This window comes from Pleurodeles waltl, chromosome 6 (genome assembly GCF_031143425.1).
Source record: "Pleurodeles waltl isolate 20211129_DDA chromosome 6, aPleWal1.hap1.20221129, whole genome shotgun sequence".
Taxonomy (NCBI): Eukaryota; Metazoa; Chordata; class Amphibia; order Caudata; family Salamandridae; genus Pleurodeles; species Pleurodeles waltl.
The window spans coordinates 450,690,253-450,708,098 of NC_090445.1; the positions used below are offsets into that span (position 1 = coordinate 450,690,253).

Sequence of the window (17,846 nt, forward strand, 5' to 3'; positions counted from 1 at the left end):
TACTCACCACATACCAGGCCAGCTTCCTACATCAGAGAGCTCCTTTTTTGTCCCCTGCAATTTATAAATTAAAACTGAATAAAGAACAGTGAACAATGAACTCATCAAAGAGCTGCATGCAAACATCAAGATGTAGATTAGAGCATTATGATTTCCCCCCATTTTTTGATTAACTTAATGTTGCAAAACAAGTTAATTTGAGCGCAAATCAGTTCTGATTATTAAAGAGAGCCCCCAACCATGGTGTTATGTTTTAAATTCTGAGTTTGCTCTTCTCCAGATGAAGCACTCTTAAACTATACCTGCTACCAGTATGGATGACCTGTGACACCTACACCTTGTCGTCCTCTGTCTTATGTAACATTTCATATACACTGATTTACACATATATGATGAATGTCTCTGCGTAATATCTGTGTGATGTAAAGTGCTTTGACAACCTAGACTGGCATGAGGGATTAATGATGGAACAACTCATGCGTATATCGTGCATGCCTTAACATTGCGCTCTCAACAATGACCGTGTCTTTACTACTATGCATGCTTTATAACAAATTTAATTATAAAAGCATGTTTGGTGAAGGAACATGCGTGGTCAATTCTCCCTACCCTGCCCCCTTACACCTGATACCGTACTCCACCCCTCCAAGCACTTAAAACTGCCCCTGCCCTAAGCCTTAAACCCGCCTGCCCTGTCCTAAAAACTACCCTGACCCCCACTCTGAACCCTAAAACCTACCCTGAACTGCTCTAAAAACTACCTTGGCGCCCCTGCCACCACCCTGAACCCTAAAACCTACACCACTCTGTCCTAAAAACTACATGACCCCCACCCTGTACCCTAAAACCTACCCCACACTGTCCTAAAAGCTACTTGAACTCCACGCCCTCCTCCTGAACCCTAAAACCTACCCCACCCTGTCCTAAAAACTACCCCGACCCTACCCTGTCCTAAAAATGACCCCAACCTCCCACCCTAAACCCAGCCATACTTACCTTTCTCTCCTCTGCTTCTTCCTGTTCCACCCGGACAGCTAGACCGCTTTCTATGCTGTAACCACGCATATGCGTGGTAAAGATATGTGTGGTAAAGGCATGCGTGCTAGACCCATATTTGTGGTAATGGCAGCGTGGTCAATGCATTGCATTGCATTGATTGCGTTGTAAGGGATATTTCCCGGTATGAGTGGTGCTATAAAACTAATGACATGCATCTGAGAGAGAGTGGTGACGGATAGTAGTGAAGGAATCCATGGCGGAGGTGGTCACTAGGGGGGGCCAACAAACAATGTCGCACAGGGTGCCACCAGCACTAAGGCCGGCCCTGTCAGACAGCACAGCAGTTCACAGGAACGCGGCAGCACAGAGACTGCCACTTGACAGTCAGACAAGGACCTAGCAGCAATCATAGGCCTTACTGACCTTCATAGGCAGGCAGGGACCCAGAGACTGACACAGCCTGACTAGAAAGAAAGCTCCCAACAGGCACCACAGTGCATGGCAGCCAGCACAGGAATCAACGGGTAGAACTGCGCCCAGCAGGCAGTACAGGCCTCTTAGGACTTCACACAGGCAAACAGCATCACAGAGTCTGTTGCTGCCTAACAGGCAGCAAAGGGCCCAGCAGACAGGGAATTGCAGGCCACAAAGGACTCGAATGGAAGCGACCGCCTTCCCCATCTCCCCCCACCACGGCAACCCTTCTGGGTGAAAACTTTGTGCAGGGGGCCCACCTCAAGGTTGTCCCTGTTCCCCCCAGAAATTTAGTGTCTCCTACGCCCCTGCCTTCAATGCTGCTGTGCTGTACGTCATAAAGATCATTGAATGGAATAAATTGAATCACGCTTGTTCCTGGCTTAAGGGTTTCTTACTCAACAAAGGAAGCTCACCAATCTCCTAGCAATTAACACTTGCTGTTTTCAGTCTTGCTCCTTTTCACCTTCACAATCTTCCTGTACATCGGTGGAATCTGGCTCAGTCTTTCGCCGCAGATGATATCCACTTCAGTAGAGACATAGGGGGTCATTATGAACTCGGCGGTCTATTCGCAAGACCGCCGAGGTACCGCCGTGCTGAAGACCGCCACCACGGTCTTCCGCACTGCGTATTATGACCGCTGGCAGCCCGCTGTCCTTTTTCCTACGGAAGGCCGCCAGCAGCCATACTGGCGGACGGCGGGAAATTGGAGGTTGCTCAACCTCCACCGCCACGTCAACAGAACACCGCCCACTGAATCACGTCCCATGATTCGGTGTGGCGGTGTTCTGGTAACGGAGTTCTGGTGGCGGAGCTGCCCCCATGGATCCCATCCCCTCCCGGAGGATCAACGGACAAGGTAAGTTGATCGTCCGATAGGGAAGGGGGTGGGAGGGTGTTGCGTGTTGTATGCGTGCATGGGTGTTTGCGTGTGAGAGTGTAGAGGGGGTGAGTGAGTGAGTGAGTGTATGCGTGCGGGGGGTGGTGTGTGTATGGGAAATGTGTGCGGGTCGGACAGTGTGCATGTCTGTTTGTATGTGTGCGGGTATGTGTTGTAGGGGAGTATGTGTGCATGTAGGGGTGTGTATATGTTCGGGGTCGGGGTGGGGAGGGGGTTATGGCACCTTTGGGGGGTGGCAGCAGGTGGGGGTGTGGGGGGAGGATTCGTGGGGGGTAGCGGGGGTGGGGGAGACCCCTATCAGTGCCAGGGAAGGAATTTCTTGGCACTGATAGTGCCTACCGCCATGGATCTCATGGCGGTTCCCAACCACCCGAGGTTGCAGGGTCCTGATACCGTCGGTGGTCTAGTGACGACCGCCAGGCTGGAGACCGCAATCTCCAGCCCAGCGGTCTTCACTGCCGTGGCGGTCGGAATGGTGAAGTGCCGGATGACCGCGGCGGTTTAATTCCATTTTTTTTCCGCCGACCTATTTGCGGTCTTACCGCCGCTTTACCACTGACCGCCAGGGTCGTAATGACCCCCATAGTCTTCCTTCTCACTTTACAGATCTCATCCATTTTAGCTGGGGCTTGCCAACTCACACCACACTGGCATGATACACTTTAACGATGATTCATCTACCCCCAACGCTGACCTTTAATGCCTCAGTGTAGTTTTATCATCTCCACGACACAGAGCTCACAAGATTTGATTGTGTCTCATGTAGTCTCAAAGCAGAGCCCTTAGAAATAGCAATTAATCCTTTCTCCATCCTGCATTGCTGACCTCTTCTGCTTCATTTTGTAGTGTATCCTGTTTAGTTTTAATGGGTCTCAGGAATTTAGATTAGCCGTCTGGCTTGCAGGCCGGTGCCCTTGTCACCTGGTGACTTTTAACCTACTTAAACTGCTCTATCTTAGCGTATTTATTGTATTACTTCTTTTAAGATGGCTGCCTCTGTTTAGAGTTAAAGCAATTTTTTCAGTGCCACTCTGTGAAAGCGTCACTATCAGCGTCAAAATTAAGTGATATACGTAGGTATTCACACTATGCCCCTTTCCCACTTACGTATGACAGTAACATAATGTACTTTTGGTGGAAATTGTATACATAATTGCAGCCACAAGCCTGCCCTCTTATCTATTGTTTGGACACATACCTGCACCAGGGGTCCTACAAGATCTTTATAAATATATCTCACACAGACAAGGTTATCAGAGAGATTCCTACCAGATGCTGTTGACACTAGCTATGCTGCACGCCGCCTTGATGCAGACCTAGCCTTCGTGTCACCACGGAGTCTGACCTAGACCTCATTCCAAGGTAACAAGGGTTAGGTGTGCTTCTCATAGACATAGTACTGACAGATTAGGTTTGTCACAACTAGCTCTCGTTAGGGTAGGGATTAGGTTCTCTTTGCTAGGGATTTTACATTCAATGTTTGCAATATGGTGGGGGTCTTTAGATTCCCAATTCTCATCTTCACAATCATATTTCTTTTATTATGCATTATCCTAATCATTGCAGCTCATGCATTTTACTGTAGAGTGCAGTCTTTAAAAAAAAACTATAAAAAACTCTCCTGCATCTCCTTAATTGCCTGTGTGTGACTGAGACGCATTGCTAACGTGAGAAAAGGGTAACTTCCATTCCACCACAACTCCCCTGAGATGTCGCACTCTAGAGTCCATGTGTACAGGCTGCCAGCAATCACCTTTTACTATTTGGATTTTTGGTAAGGTACTGCTTGTGAGCCGAGAGGGTTGGGCCAACAGTTGCGACTTGTTGTAGGAATGGCATAGTCGCCTGCCAACAAAAGTGCTCTCATCCCTAAACCAACAGTCTCGCCTTTAAATGAGAGTCCAACTACGACAATTTGAATTAGGCACAGTCCCATTTTAGTGGCCTTGAAAATTTCAAAAGAGCATGTCTGCACATCTAGCTTATAAAAGCTATTGGGATAAAAATGATAATGGGGACTCAGATTTAGCTAAGTTGAAAGCAATACAAATGCTGATTTAATTGAGAAATGGTATTCCATTTAAGTGCCCTGCCACTGCTTACCTGAGATTTCCCTCCTGCACCATCCACAGCTAATGTCACAGACAAGGCACAAGAGATCACATGGATCAAAAAGAAGGATCCAAAGAAGTTGCCACAGCCAAGGGCCAGCATCTCCTACAAGAAAGAGCGAGATTGATGATCAGTAACAGAGCAGGCCCAAGGAGACGTTGTGGCCCAAGACAAAGGTTGGGAAACTAGTGGTCCTAACATGCATTGACAAAATAATCACAAGTCTCAGCATTACATAGGACATGTAATGGCAAAGTGTAGACCACTCATAAGAGTGCCAAGGACAACGAATATTGGCAGGACCGTATATTAACTCGCAAATGTCACAATCACTCAATCAATTGATTTATCCATCATCAAAGCATACTAATACCATCCGCTTTAGAAATGCACTTTTCAGATTAGCAGCAGAAAAACGATTTCAGTAGTGAAAAGGTAGGCAAGAGATACAATAATACACCTTTGTTTAAAAAGCTACAGGGAGGTGTCAAAGGTTGCAAATGTCCTTTGCTTGTTCCAAAGAAAATGGCAAAATTTAGATATAGCAACAGTTAGGGGAGTATAGGTCAGATTTTGCAAGATAAAATGACAGGTTCCAGGCCTCTGATTTTTAACCCCTGTAGGAAAGCTAAAACCCAGAGTTTAAGCATTACAGAAAAACACAAAAAGTATTTTGGCTTCCTTAATAACATTGAAAAATATACTTTTATGGCATCCATGATTTCTGTTTGCCCACTTAACTGTAAAGCATATGTAGTAAATCAGAAGTTCAGAAAAAGCTCTTGTTTGGTTGATTTGACATTCCCTGAATGCTTAAACAGAGAAAATCTGTGTGATAATGCCCATTGTGGGCTGTGGTTCATAGCCAGGGATGAATCAGAGTGACATAGGGGGCACCTCACTGCTCCTTAATCACCTCAAGACCAAGTTTCCAAATATGACATTTTTAAAATAGTTCCACAATTCTGAGCCACAAAAGGTTGAGCAATACACCTTGGCTTGTAAGCCTCTGCTGATAGTTTGTAAGACTGTTCTGCCATCATAAATGAGGTAAAGTGGGATATTTAGCCTTTATCAGAAATGCTTTGGGAGTTTGTTTTTGAAAAACTAAAAAACTTTCTGAGTGGACCCTCAGCAAACTTGCAGTTCCTTCAAAGGAGCTGTTATGCCAGCTGTTCATTTGAAGGTGCAGAGATCTGCACCAGGCAGGCACATTTTCTAAATAAGGAGGAAGTCATCTGCCACAGTGGTGGAGGTTGTACCCTTGCCATCCTGTTGGGACTGCAGACGGACCAGCAATCTTTGAATAATCACTTAAATCTTTTCAGTAAACTCATTCTGTGTGACAGCAATTAGGAGTTTTTTGTAATTTGTTTGTCTGGTTTGGTATTGTTACTGAGGCCAACCAATAAATAATCAGAATTAGTTACTATTGCAAACACCTACCCTGCCAGGTAGATGGCTCCTCGAATGGGTTTATGTGGGCAAAGTGTTTAATATAAACTAAAAGACAGTAGCCCTTACAAAAAAATCTGAGAATCCCTCAAGAAGATCTCTAAAAATACATCTGTATTATCATCAAAAAGAAGGGTGATGATTATTTTCCTGATGTGGGGCATTGGAGAATCTTGTTGTTAACTGGCTGACAAGCCCATTGGTTGGTATGCAAAACTGTCTCAGGACCAAGATACACCCTTGCTGTACCCCCGTTTTTACTTCAAAATAACCTCTAATTTTCAAATGAGTGAACCCTTGAGAGGTGTTGGATTGACCACAGGACTTGGCTACTTTTCACTACATTGTTTATAAGTAAAAGCTAGCTTTGCAAAAGTAAATTGAAATTTGATCTATTCCTGGGTATTTGCCCAACTTTGCCCAGCTTTGGACAGTTGAGTGTGAATGGCTCAAAGGGGACTTCCTATTTGTTTGTGATCTCACAAGTTTTAGACGGTTCTGTAGTACCACTAAGAAAGCTGATAATGGAATGGCTGTGTCCTAAAATGCCAAAGCATTAAGGAAGAAGGGTGATACCTGCAGACTTCATTTTGAAGCATATTTGCTCTTGAATGGTGTGAGATGAAAGAGGGATTTTCATGTGTTTCTAACTCCATTGAGTAGATGCAATTCCCACATTCAGTTCCTTTTTTGGACTAGAATGTTTTTGATTTCTATTTCTAGTAGTTTAGACTCATAAAGCAGTGGGAGTCTGCTTCATCAGAGTATCTTTTGAAATTCACATTCTTCATAATAATTGTAGTTTGCTAAACGTTTACAACTTATGTTTCACACATTAAACAAGGAAAGGCTTAACTGACACTACTAGTGCCTCGTCATGTAAGGTAAGGGCAGAGATAGCTAACAGGCCTTGGCGTCAAATTTCCTACATTAGTACGACCAAATTAAATATCTAAAGCAAGGTCAGCAGCAAGCCAAATGATTCAGAATATCAAGATCTTCTATTCCTAAAACACATAGGGGGTTATTCCAACTTTGGAGGAAGTGGTAATCCGTCCCAAAAGTGACGGTAAAGTGACGGATATACCACCAGCCGTATTACGAGTCCATTATATCCTATGGAACTCGTAATACGGCTGGTGGTAAATCCGTCACATTTGGGACGGATTACCACCTCCTCCAAAGTTGGAATAACCCCCATAATTGTTTGTTTCGAAATTGCTAGCATGGGCAGTAAGTGGAGCAGGTAACATTACATTTCTGTTGAGTTAGGAGAGGAAGAGATTATGTTCTTTCTGTCACTTTCCAAACATTGAATCACAATTGAACTAAGAGCCAGTGACACACGTTGATGAGTTTTTTTGATATGTCTTTCATGTCTTTTTGGTCGGTAAGAATGGGAGTGGCTGTGACCAGAAGGAGATCATCCACTGAAGCTCTTAATTAACATTCTGGAGATAAGAAGGTGATATGGTGTGAGACATAACTCAGGGATGCCTGAGATCACATCATATTAAGTACACAATCCCAAGATATATAATGGATCTTTAAACCTCCTGCTGCTATTTTATTTTTTCTCTATACTCCCTGCACAACTCCATCTGTCACAGCTATATGATTTGGCAATTCAAAAGAAAAGCCACTAAACCCTTGTTATACTGCACCCTGTGATTATATAAAGTGAAAAGATGCACGCATCTGTAGTCCTGGTTCAGTGCTGTTTGATGGGTCAGCAAAGGATTAATGGTAATTGAACACAAGAGCACCTACAGATCATGACTTCTCTGCTTATGTTGCTTATTAGGAACCAGTGCTTCAATGTTACTACTGCTATGTAAGTCCCCCGTTCACAGTGCTCCAGCACTCTTTTTAGATAGAACCTTCATCCATACACATAGACGTAGCAGCAAGGTTGTATGAGCTGATAGAGCTTATGAAAGACTCTCCAAAGGTGCCTATTATAGTGATTAACATGACTTAAGGCTGCTATGGGAACATAAGGCACACATATAGCTTGTACTCCAAACCACCTTTCACTATCAGAGCATTTTTGAATGGCCGTTCATAAATGTAATAACCAAGCCCTACTTTAGAAATATTACCACTTAGATTCATTTAGAAGCTTGATGCCCATTAGTATATGGAAAAGATGCTTTTGGGGTTATAATAGGTGCACTCACTTATAAATGTTAATTTCACACTTCTCTGTGGGATAGCCCTTTGTATTATGGGGTGACTAAGTTGCCCATGCTAATTGGGCGTCCACCTTTTTAAGGACTTGCTTCTTGCTTCCTAGGTTTAAAAGACTGCAGGCAGCTTGGATGTCCACCAATGGCCTTTTGGCAAAAAGTAAAATGAATGAATTTTTATGGAGTTTGGCTCAAGAGGGTTCCCCCCTGTGTCGTCTTAAAGACAGCAAGGAATATTTTGAACCCAATGTTTTGGACAGCTTTGAAGGATGCTACATATAGATCTAGCCCTATGTTGGCTAACAATATTTAATTATAAGCTAAAAGTAAAGATGCAAAAATCCACAGAAGTGAGCTAGAGAGAAAGTTAACTTTCCTAGTATTGCCCTTGGAAGGTGAAGGCCCTGGGCAATTGCCCACTTTACCTATGCCTTAATATGTCTCTGCTTCCCACCTCTGGCCTGAATGCAGCTGCTAATATGACCTACAGCTGGGCTCAGCCAATAATTTTGTCAACCCGACTCCAACAGATGCACTGTGTGCGAGTTACAGGATTTCAATGACAAATCAGCAACAATGCACGTCCGAGTACTGGTGGTATAAATGATTTAAGAGAGCAACCATTGATATGCTTTTTTACCTGATTTGGATCCACGTCATAGCCATGTTTAGCTCCTAGGGTTCGGCCCATGGCTAAGTTTATCACATAGCCGACGACGGCGAGAGAGAATGCTGTGCCAGCCATGTGCCCCCACTTGCTAACCTCTGGAATCACAGGTGTTGGGAAGCTGCAACAAAAGTTCATAAAGTTACAAGTAGGAATCATGGTCAGCAGAAGCATGATTTTTCACAGCCTCAAAAGACACAGTAATTTCTAACTATGTAGGATATTAACAAAGCTACCAACATTCCAACATTCGCCACCTTCAGCATACCTCGTGAGGTGCATGGAGAGCTTATGACATGTGGAAGTTGATAGAAATAAACGATAGGGGCAGGTGCCCAAGCATTGGTCTTGATTCACCTCCTGCTTCTTCTACTGTTCTGCATTTCCTGTTTGTAGCTTAAAGTTTTCAACCTTGCTTTCTTCATATGTCACTCTTTTATCGTTGTTTTCCACCTCCTTAGTTCTCCATTTTCTGTCTTTCTATCTTTTGGTCAAAGTCTGATGGTGAAAAATAAGTGCTGGTTGGCAAAACCGAGTGCCATTGCTCACCAGCTACACCAGCAGCATAAACTACACACTGAATCGAGACCTGTTTAACTAGTAATAGGATGCATTAGTCTCAATGCCTGCTTCTTCTTCAGATTGGGTCAATGAGGGATTGTCTAAAAATTTAATTTGAATTGCTTCTTTTGCCATGAATGATTAGCTAGGGTCATTGAAGGGATATTTGATAACTTTCCATTGAAAGGCCTTGGGAACAATGAAAGATCACTTCCGACTCTGCAATCATGGAAATAAAAGTGTAGGAGTTGCCTGCACCTTTTTCATGAAATGCATTGGGTGCAATGGTGAGATGTGATCCATCTTTCCAATTAACAAGAATTCATAAGTTATTGATGCCTTAAGGTCCCCTCAGTGGTAGTATGGATTTATGATAAAAATGTGTTTCCAGTGCTACAGTCTCAAATTTCCTGCACCAGCTGCAACAAATAAAATAATTGTAAGAGGTTTGAAACCTGTTTTGTTGGGTTTCGAATTGTTTTGAGCTGGAAGACACTGTCCTTAATGGTCTGCGTGACTTCAAAGCTTAAAGAAGCCATATACAACTTACCTGTCTAAGCCATGAAGTCAGCAACTGGTGTTCGATCTGAGTTTGATTGGTAACTTGCTAATTCCTTTCTGATTGCCTACTTACCCAAGTGGAATTTCGCCGACGATATTAATATCATATTTTTTAGGCAGGTCTAGACTTCCGGAAATTGCTGTGGAAACAATAACCTGAAAAAAAAGAAAATACGAACATTCTAGACATACAAAAATGACAATGGAAAAGTAAATGTGTGTGAGGTGACATCAACATTGGTGTGTACAGTGTGAAATTAGCAGGCCATTGAATACAGTACTGATGCCAGTTTATTCATATGGGCACCTCCAGCTCACAACAGATCCGCAGGCTCCCAGGCTTTTGTCATCTTTAATTTTTACATAGAGCCTCTTAGGGTTCTACTCACAGATAACAGCATCAAGTTTCAGCAATATGCTGACTATACACAACTTCAAGTACTCCTGTGCTCCAGTTACCCAACACCTTAAACATTGCCAGCATGTCACCCAAAACCGTGGATGTCCAGCATCTATGTGAAGCTCAACGCAAAGAGAGAATCACTTGTTTGCCAAAAACAACAAGCAAGAAATATCTCCAATCTGCCTCATTTATATGAACCTTGATTTCTTCGAACCTCAACTTTCACTGAATGTCAGCTCTCTTGCATTCACCCTCAACACCAGTCTCAACCTCAAAGAATACATTGAAAAAACATATGTTCGTCTTTATCACTCTATTCCTTACTTAAAAACTAGTGGATGACTCTACAGACTGACCATTTGCTTCCACCTTGTCATGCATGCTCTGACTGAACAACGGCTTCAAATACTGTATCTCTTTGTGTGAGTACCGGTGTTGATTTCTTACTTAGTTATCAGTCACCTAAGCCCCGCCTACCCAGGATGAATTAGGCCTATCATCTAGTGAACAAATGATGAGTAAAGCAACATATCTGAATTTTTTCCTTTTTACATCATCTTCTGTTTTCTAACAGCAACTAGATATTTCTGTGTTATCACCTCAAGCATGCCCCAGTGTCTTTTCATGTTTTCCTGTCCTGTTTATAAATAAGATATAAGAGTTTACTAATGTCCACTTGTTACTTCCTCAAATCTCCATGTACTCCATCAGGCAGATCACTGGAGGTGGGAACTTAGCAACTCTCACCTGCACTAGGCTGCAGCTGTCTCACGTCTGTACTGTGTTGGTGTAAACTGGAAGGAGGATTCTGATGGATACTTCCAACTGAAAATTCCTCACCTTGTTAATACTACCAGGTGCCAGACTGCTGAGAGCAGTTAAAGGTTCTTTGCTGCCCCTTTTAGCTTTTTTATGTTCGCTGAACCAGTACGCTAGTTCAAATGACCTGTTGTGATGCGTTTAATTTAAAGGTTTGCAGCATATTTTTTGAAGTAAGTCCTTTCCTATGCCACTGGGATTTAAACCTGGTCCTTGCTATTCTCACGTGTACCTTTCTTGACCTAAGGCACACTTGTCCATTGCAGCTTCTAACTTTAAAAACAGTATTTCTGGTTGTGATAACATCCACGCACCGGGAGAGTGGGCTTTAGGCCCCTCAGTCCAGCCTCCCTATCTTTTTTTCCCAGACAAACTGGTGTTGAGGCTTTTTCATGTCGGACTCTTACAAACTCATTCCTTTAAATAAAAAGGGATACTCCATCATTCTGATCCCAAGAGAGTACTTAGCTTTTACCCTAATTGCACCAAGGAACATTGGGTGGACAATCAGCTCTTTATGGGATTCTCTGGGTCACAGAAGCAACAACACTGTGCAGACACAGATCATCTCCTAATAGAGAGTCCTCTGTATTATGATCTGCTGTGCTCTTGCTAAGAAGCAGCCTCCCGAAGTTCTGAGGGTCCATTCCACCAGGGCCAAGGCTGCTACAACTGCCTTGACATGCAGAGTCTCTGTCCTGAAAATCTATCAGGCATCTATGTGGGCATCAGTGCACATGTTCATAAAGCATAACCACGTTAACAGTCAGGTCTGTTGTGATGGACATTTTACCTGTTCATCCCTGCAGGACTTTTTAGTCTGAGCCATTCCAAAGACCAACCACCTTGGGGAGTACTGCTTTGGCATCTATTCATAAGGTGAGGGATTTGCGGTTAGAAGTTGCTTACCTTGGATAATGCTCTTGCTGGTCCTCGTATATGCTCTGTCTAACTGCAGACTCCTGCCCACCCTCCCACCTCTCAATTCTGGTGAATGGTCTACTAAAAAGGGCCCAGTTTAGGAATCTGTACATTGGTTCTTCCAATTTGCAGATGAGCTCCTTCTCAAAAGGTGCGGACAATGAAATCGACTTCAGCGCATGGGTGGCACCTATATGCGGCTCAGTTTGTGACTTCTGTAGAGGAAAGGCTTTGATGTGCAGTCACACTGCATCACATACCCACACTCAGGAGCACTGCTTTTGAGTTCTCCAGATTCAGTCTGGCAAGGTGAGAAATCTATGGTTAGACAGAGTATCCACCACAAAGAGAGATATCGAAGACAAGTAACTTGTTCTGTAAGACTGGTGTCTTTCTTTCTTCAAAATTGGTGCTGTCAACTGCCATTAGTGGGAACTCCTGCTTTCTACTCCAGTTTTCTATAGTAGTAATCATGTCTTTGAGACATTGGGAAGAATCTTGATTCCTGCTATTGGTTTTGCAGTGTGCCTGTCTCACTTCCTGTGGATGCCTTGTGCAGCATCCTGTTTTATTTTATGTATGCCTTGCCTCACCCTCTTTTAACATATCTTTCTACTTTGTTGTTTTCCATTTCTTTTTCCTGTTGGGTTGTCTTTGTCGAGTTGGTTAGCCTTGTGTGTAACCTTGACCTTAGTTTCTGTGATACTTCCATGCAGTAACAAAGCATTACTTGACCTACTACTTGTTGGATACATCCTTGAGTTCCATTGTTTGAATCCTAGCTCATGTTTTGCTGTGCCAGCAGGTCATTACTTTCCAAAGTGCCTGTTCTTGATCTCTGAACCCCTTTGCCAATTCTGGATTTGATCTCTATTGTCCCTCCAACAGCTTGCAACCTCTATTTCTCTGTTATTCTTTCTTATTGTTTGGATTCTGCTCTTGATTTTTATATGTTGTGATTATTATTTCCACTCTGATTTCTCTGTTTCATTCTGAAGTTGGACAACTGTCTGTACAGTTTTGTGTGACCTGTGGCTTAGTCTCCATTAAGATCAAGTTAGTGAAAGACTTCCGTTGTGCCCTGTCTTTTGAAGTCTTCCTGACTCAGTGTCATTGTCAGTCTCAGGTCACAGTCACACTGAATTCAAAAGTCTCTTATTAGCAGTTTCAAACTATGACTTTTCTGTATGACTGCTGTCAGGAGCAATTTAATGGCATCATTCCAACAACCTTTCCCGAAGCTACCAGGAGACCCCATGTCATATACAAGTAAACCGCTTAATCTGATCAGACCTTGTTACATGGTACTATTGCTTGTTTCCTTTCCTTATCCTTGTCTCTGCTTACAGCCATCTCCATTCTTCTGCAGGTATGTACCCACAAGTTATTCTTATGTGTAGCTTGGCATTTTTCTTCTTCTTCAATTGTTTTAAGTATTACCTCCTAACTTACCCATCACTGCTTTCACACCCTGGTATGTAGATGTGTTGTTTAATCATGTATGATGTTAAGAGGTCTGGAAATAAATCAACCAGCCATAGCCATATTCATTTTTAGGGGGTTACTTTCGTTTTGAAGGCAAACTGCGTAGAATAGTTTTTGCACCGGTATAACTAAGAACACTTGTCAGTCTCTCTGAAAACATCGGGCTTATTGTACCCACCCTTGCACAAGTCGAATTTGGATTCCACATTATTATTATAATAACAGATCTACAAAGGAACCTGATCCTCAGAAATGTTCTCAATATTAAAAAAACACTAAGTTGATACTGTTGCCAGAATATTTTATTCCATCAAATATTGCTAATTACAATTCACTTTCACCAAGCATCCTTAATATCTGAACATGCTGTTTGCAGAATCCAGTAAGGATCTTAAACAGCCCCCTGAGAGGAGAAAATGTTTAACCACCATTGTGCCACCTCCACTGACTGACAAGGGAGAAAGTCAAGTCTGTAAACTGAAACACCTACACACAAAGAACCAGCCTCTAAGGCCTGCATATATAAGATAAAAAGGGGTCTACACTAAAGCCCATATTTATGGTGAATTGGCGTAGGGCAGTGCCACAAGTCTTCTTGCTGCGCTGCCCTAGTCCAATTTGAAAGGGCAGGAATGCACAGTATTTATGGAATATGGTGCATTCCTGTTGTTTCCCCCTGCGCTGGCGCACAATTGGCTGCCTAACGCCAGTGCAGGCACCCGTGCACCAAAGTGCATGGGTGCCTGCATTGTATGCAGGATTGTTTTTGTGCAGGAAGGGACACCTTCCTGTACAACAACAATCCAAAGAGGCAGTTTTGCTCTTTCTATGTGTGCTGCAGAATGCAGCACACAAAGAAAGAGGAAAAAACAAGGAGAATTGAAAATATGTCTCCTCGTTACGCCTGTCCTGGGGAGGCAAAAGGTTTTGGCGCCGCCTCAGGTTTATGAGATTAAGTAAATCTGGGGCAGTGTCAAAATCCATGGGCGTTGCATGGGAAAACCCACAGCAAAGCTCATGGAACCCCTCCCTGAGGCAGAGTAAGGCAATGCAGCGACTTGCGCTGCTTTGGCTTACTCCATATCTATGATGCTATGCAAAACCACGCAAAATGGCTTTGCGTAACCTTATAGATTTGGTTGAGAGGCTTGCAAGCCTTTCATAAATATGCCCCTAAATATCTTATTCTGAGATTGTCGTTCAAAAAATGCTAAAAGCCATAAAAAGTAAAAGAGATTGATCCAGAAGAAAATCTCATGTTTTTGTTGGTATGTTGAAGCAAATGATGTCCTCCTGTTTGTAGATGTTGGTCGAGCTGTCTGGTGAAAATCCTAAAATTATTACTTAGATAAGCATTTGGGCACCATTGACAGCTTAAAGTATATCCTTCAGAACAGCAAACTATTTGAATTTATACAATAACATAAGCCGATTTTGTCTTTGTGGCTGACATCCAAGCTAACATGCCCATAGCTAGTGATACTACTATTCAAATGGCATTACCAGGGAGCAATAATAGAGACAGAACGAAACAGGGTAGAAGAAGACAGAAGTAGTTGCTGATTCCTGACTTACCACCATGATCTCCATTGGAATGGGGAAGCGTATCTTGTGTATGTATCTCAAATTCAGCTCTTTAACGATAATCAGAAGCACCATACTGACTATGGCAAAGATGAGAGATGCCACATTGGTATTTGGAAGATTCTTACAGATATCTATAAATGTCTAGATACAAAAAAAAAGATTTTTATTTTTCTCCTCTTACTAGTATTCATCTATAAAACATGGTGAAAATGATGCATTGCACAATCAAATGAACAATATGTTGCTCTGAAGGCACTTATTCTGACACTGTGCCATAATCTCACAAATCAGTACTCCAGCAGGGATATCCTGTTTGCTAGTCAGATGGTTTCACTGATCTGCGCTCAAAGATTTGCCAAGGAATTACAGGGCTCTAAAGTGATTGGGAATATCTCTCATAATTAAGGAATAAATAAAACCTGCTAAGCTTAATAGTAGTTCTCCGGCACAGGTATCTTTATCAGATTCCTAACCACTAAAATACTTTCAAACGATCATAGACCACTTTTTCAAAACATTGTTTTGGTGATTAAATTATCAAATTATGAAGGGTTTTATATTGCATTTAATAAAGATCACAGATAGCGGGTAAATAACAATGCATTTTTATATCACTTGCTCTACTCATGAATAATGTTAATCATGCTAATTTAAGGTGAACATTGATGCCCTTTATTCCCTTTATTCTTGCATACAGTCAGGTTTTGCTGAATGAAGTTGATAAAACTGATTTAAACAGAATATTTTTAGATGATGAGGTAATTCCAGTACATATCGAGATTCCTTCCTGCTTTTGACATATCTGTGTTTTTTGTTTACCGTTTTACATGTCGTTTTTATATATTATTGTAATAGTTTTAAGTAACCGAACAATACAATTGTTTAATTAATATATTATGCAGATAGACGGTGTATTGGGCAATACCGATCATTTCTATTCAGAGCTCAGTGAAGGATACCAGCTATTATTCAACAATAGGTTGAGTATGGCTAAGAAGCAATAACTAGTTTTACCTTCACCATCATGGGATCTTCATCATCATGCATAACCATTCAGCTAGAATGCCACTTAATACAGCTAGAAAAAAGAACTGAGGCATTTGATGGGAAGCTTACCCTACTATAGTATCTGACCTACCATTGACACAAGGCAGTAAAGATTACAGGAGGCATGTACTGATGTCCACATTGCAGCAGGACACATTTTTTAAATGAAAATGTTCGTGCTGTACACTAGGGTTGCAGCTTTAACCACTTGTATTTAATGGCCTTTCGTTCAGCCAGAGGGAGACTCATCTCAGCCTTTGTAATAGCACTCTGGTATGCCAGACACAGAGCACTCGATGATGTGTTTTGTTTTTATACAGGAGCCCTTCTTGTGCTTTGAAAAACTTTCTGGGGTATCCCACGTGTGTAAACATTTCTTTCTTGAGCAGATGTGGCCGCCGCAAAACACAGTGAAAATGATCATAAACAACTTTTTGTTAAAAGGTGCTTTATGTGCGTAAAAACGTCCTTTATCTTTAGGAAAGCTCATGGACAATAATTTCTGCAGTGAGTCTGGACTTTGCGAAATCTTTTACTAGTGGTAATAAACAGTTTATATACAGAAAATGTATTTCAGCTGTGACTTCGACCTGGATCAGGCAGAGGGCACGACCGTTTTGTCAAGTCAACCTTTCAAGAGGCACAACACCTTCTCACCTAGTGGAGCATTTTCAAGAAGAATACTGCAATGGTAAAGGCAATTTTGAAGAAGGTATTTTCTGTAGGCCGTGAAAACTAACATTTAGAGTCTCAAAGAGTAATATTCAAGGTGGACCAAATAAGGGAATATTGCTTCCTCCTGCATGACAATGAAATCCTTTTTACCTAAAATTGTAAAATGTTCTTATCAAAGAACTGTTTGCTTCTTTCATTAAGACGCTGCAGCTCAGTGGTTTTTCTAGGTGACTACACTGAAAGACCAACTGGACCTTATGTTATGTTGCACCTAATCATTTTCTGAGAACTGGATTGATTCTATATCTACTTACAAAAATGTGACATTCAGCCTGTGAATATGTAAATCTAAGTACCAAGTATACTTCATGATACCTGACGGAAAAAGAGGACATATTAGGAGTATACCTGCTGTTCACAATTGCGCTTTAAACCGGCTGCTGTGCATTTCTTGTGTACACTGGTCCATGGGCCAGATGTATCAAGCTCCCGGTTTGCATTTCTTAAACAGCAAATTTTAAGAAATCGCTATTTAAGAAATGCAAAATGGGATGTATGAAATTTGCGATTCAGTAATAGCGATTTCGTAAAATTCGCAATCGCTATTACCGAATCGCAATTAGGGAATGGGACTCCATTCATCCCTATGGGCCTGTGGGGCCATAGGTGTGAATGGTTTTGCATTTCCAAATTGGGTGAGGAATTTGCAAATTAGCTAATGCAAATCCCAGGGTGCGGGGGCCTAATTTCCCCTCTGATGCACCCCAAAAAACATATTTGCGGACATGTGTGTGCTACATGTCATTTTTAAAGATGCATTTATAATGCATTTTTTAAATTTGCACATGCTTACCACCAAATTGGATTTGGTGGTAATTGCATTTCCTAAAAGCCCAATTCCCAATTAGGAAATGCTTGATGCATGTGCTTTGGAAATCGCAAATAGGAATTCCCTATTTGCGATGTCCTATGTAGAGAATAGCAATT

General features: G+C 42.1%; 1 protein-coding gene across 1 annotated transcript in view; it reads right to left on the bottom strand.

The window, feature by feature from the left end:
- SLC26A9 (solute carrier family 26 member 9) overlaps positions 1-17,846 on the bottom strand; it is a 188,522-nt gene that overhangs the window by 71,768 nt on the left and 98,908 nt on the right. Inside the window, exons 9-12 of the mRNA XM_069238573.1 lie at positions 15,126-15,278; positions 9,996-10,078; positions 8,774-8,921; positions 4,481-4,594 (exon numbers count right to left, since the gene is read on the bottom strand). Coding sequence (XP_069094674.1) covers positions 4,481-4,594; positions 8,774-8,921; positions 9,996-10,078; positions 15,126-15,278 — 498 coding nt within the window. The remainder of the gene's footprint in view (positions 1-4,480; positions 4,595-8,773; positions 8,922-9,995; positions 10,079-15,125; positions 15,279-17,846) is intronic.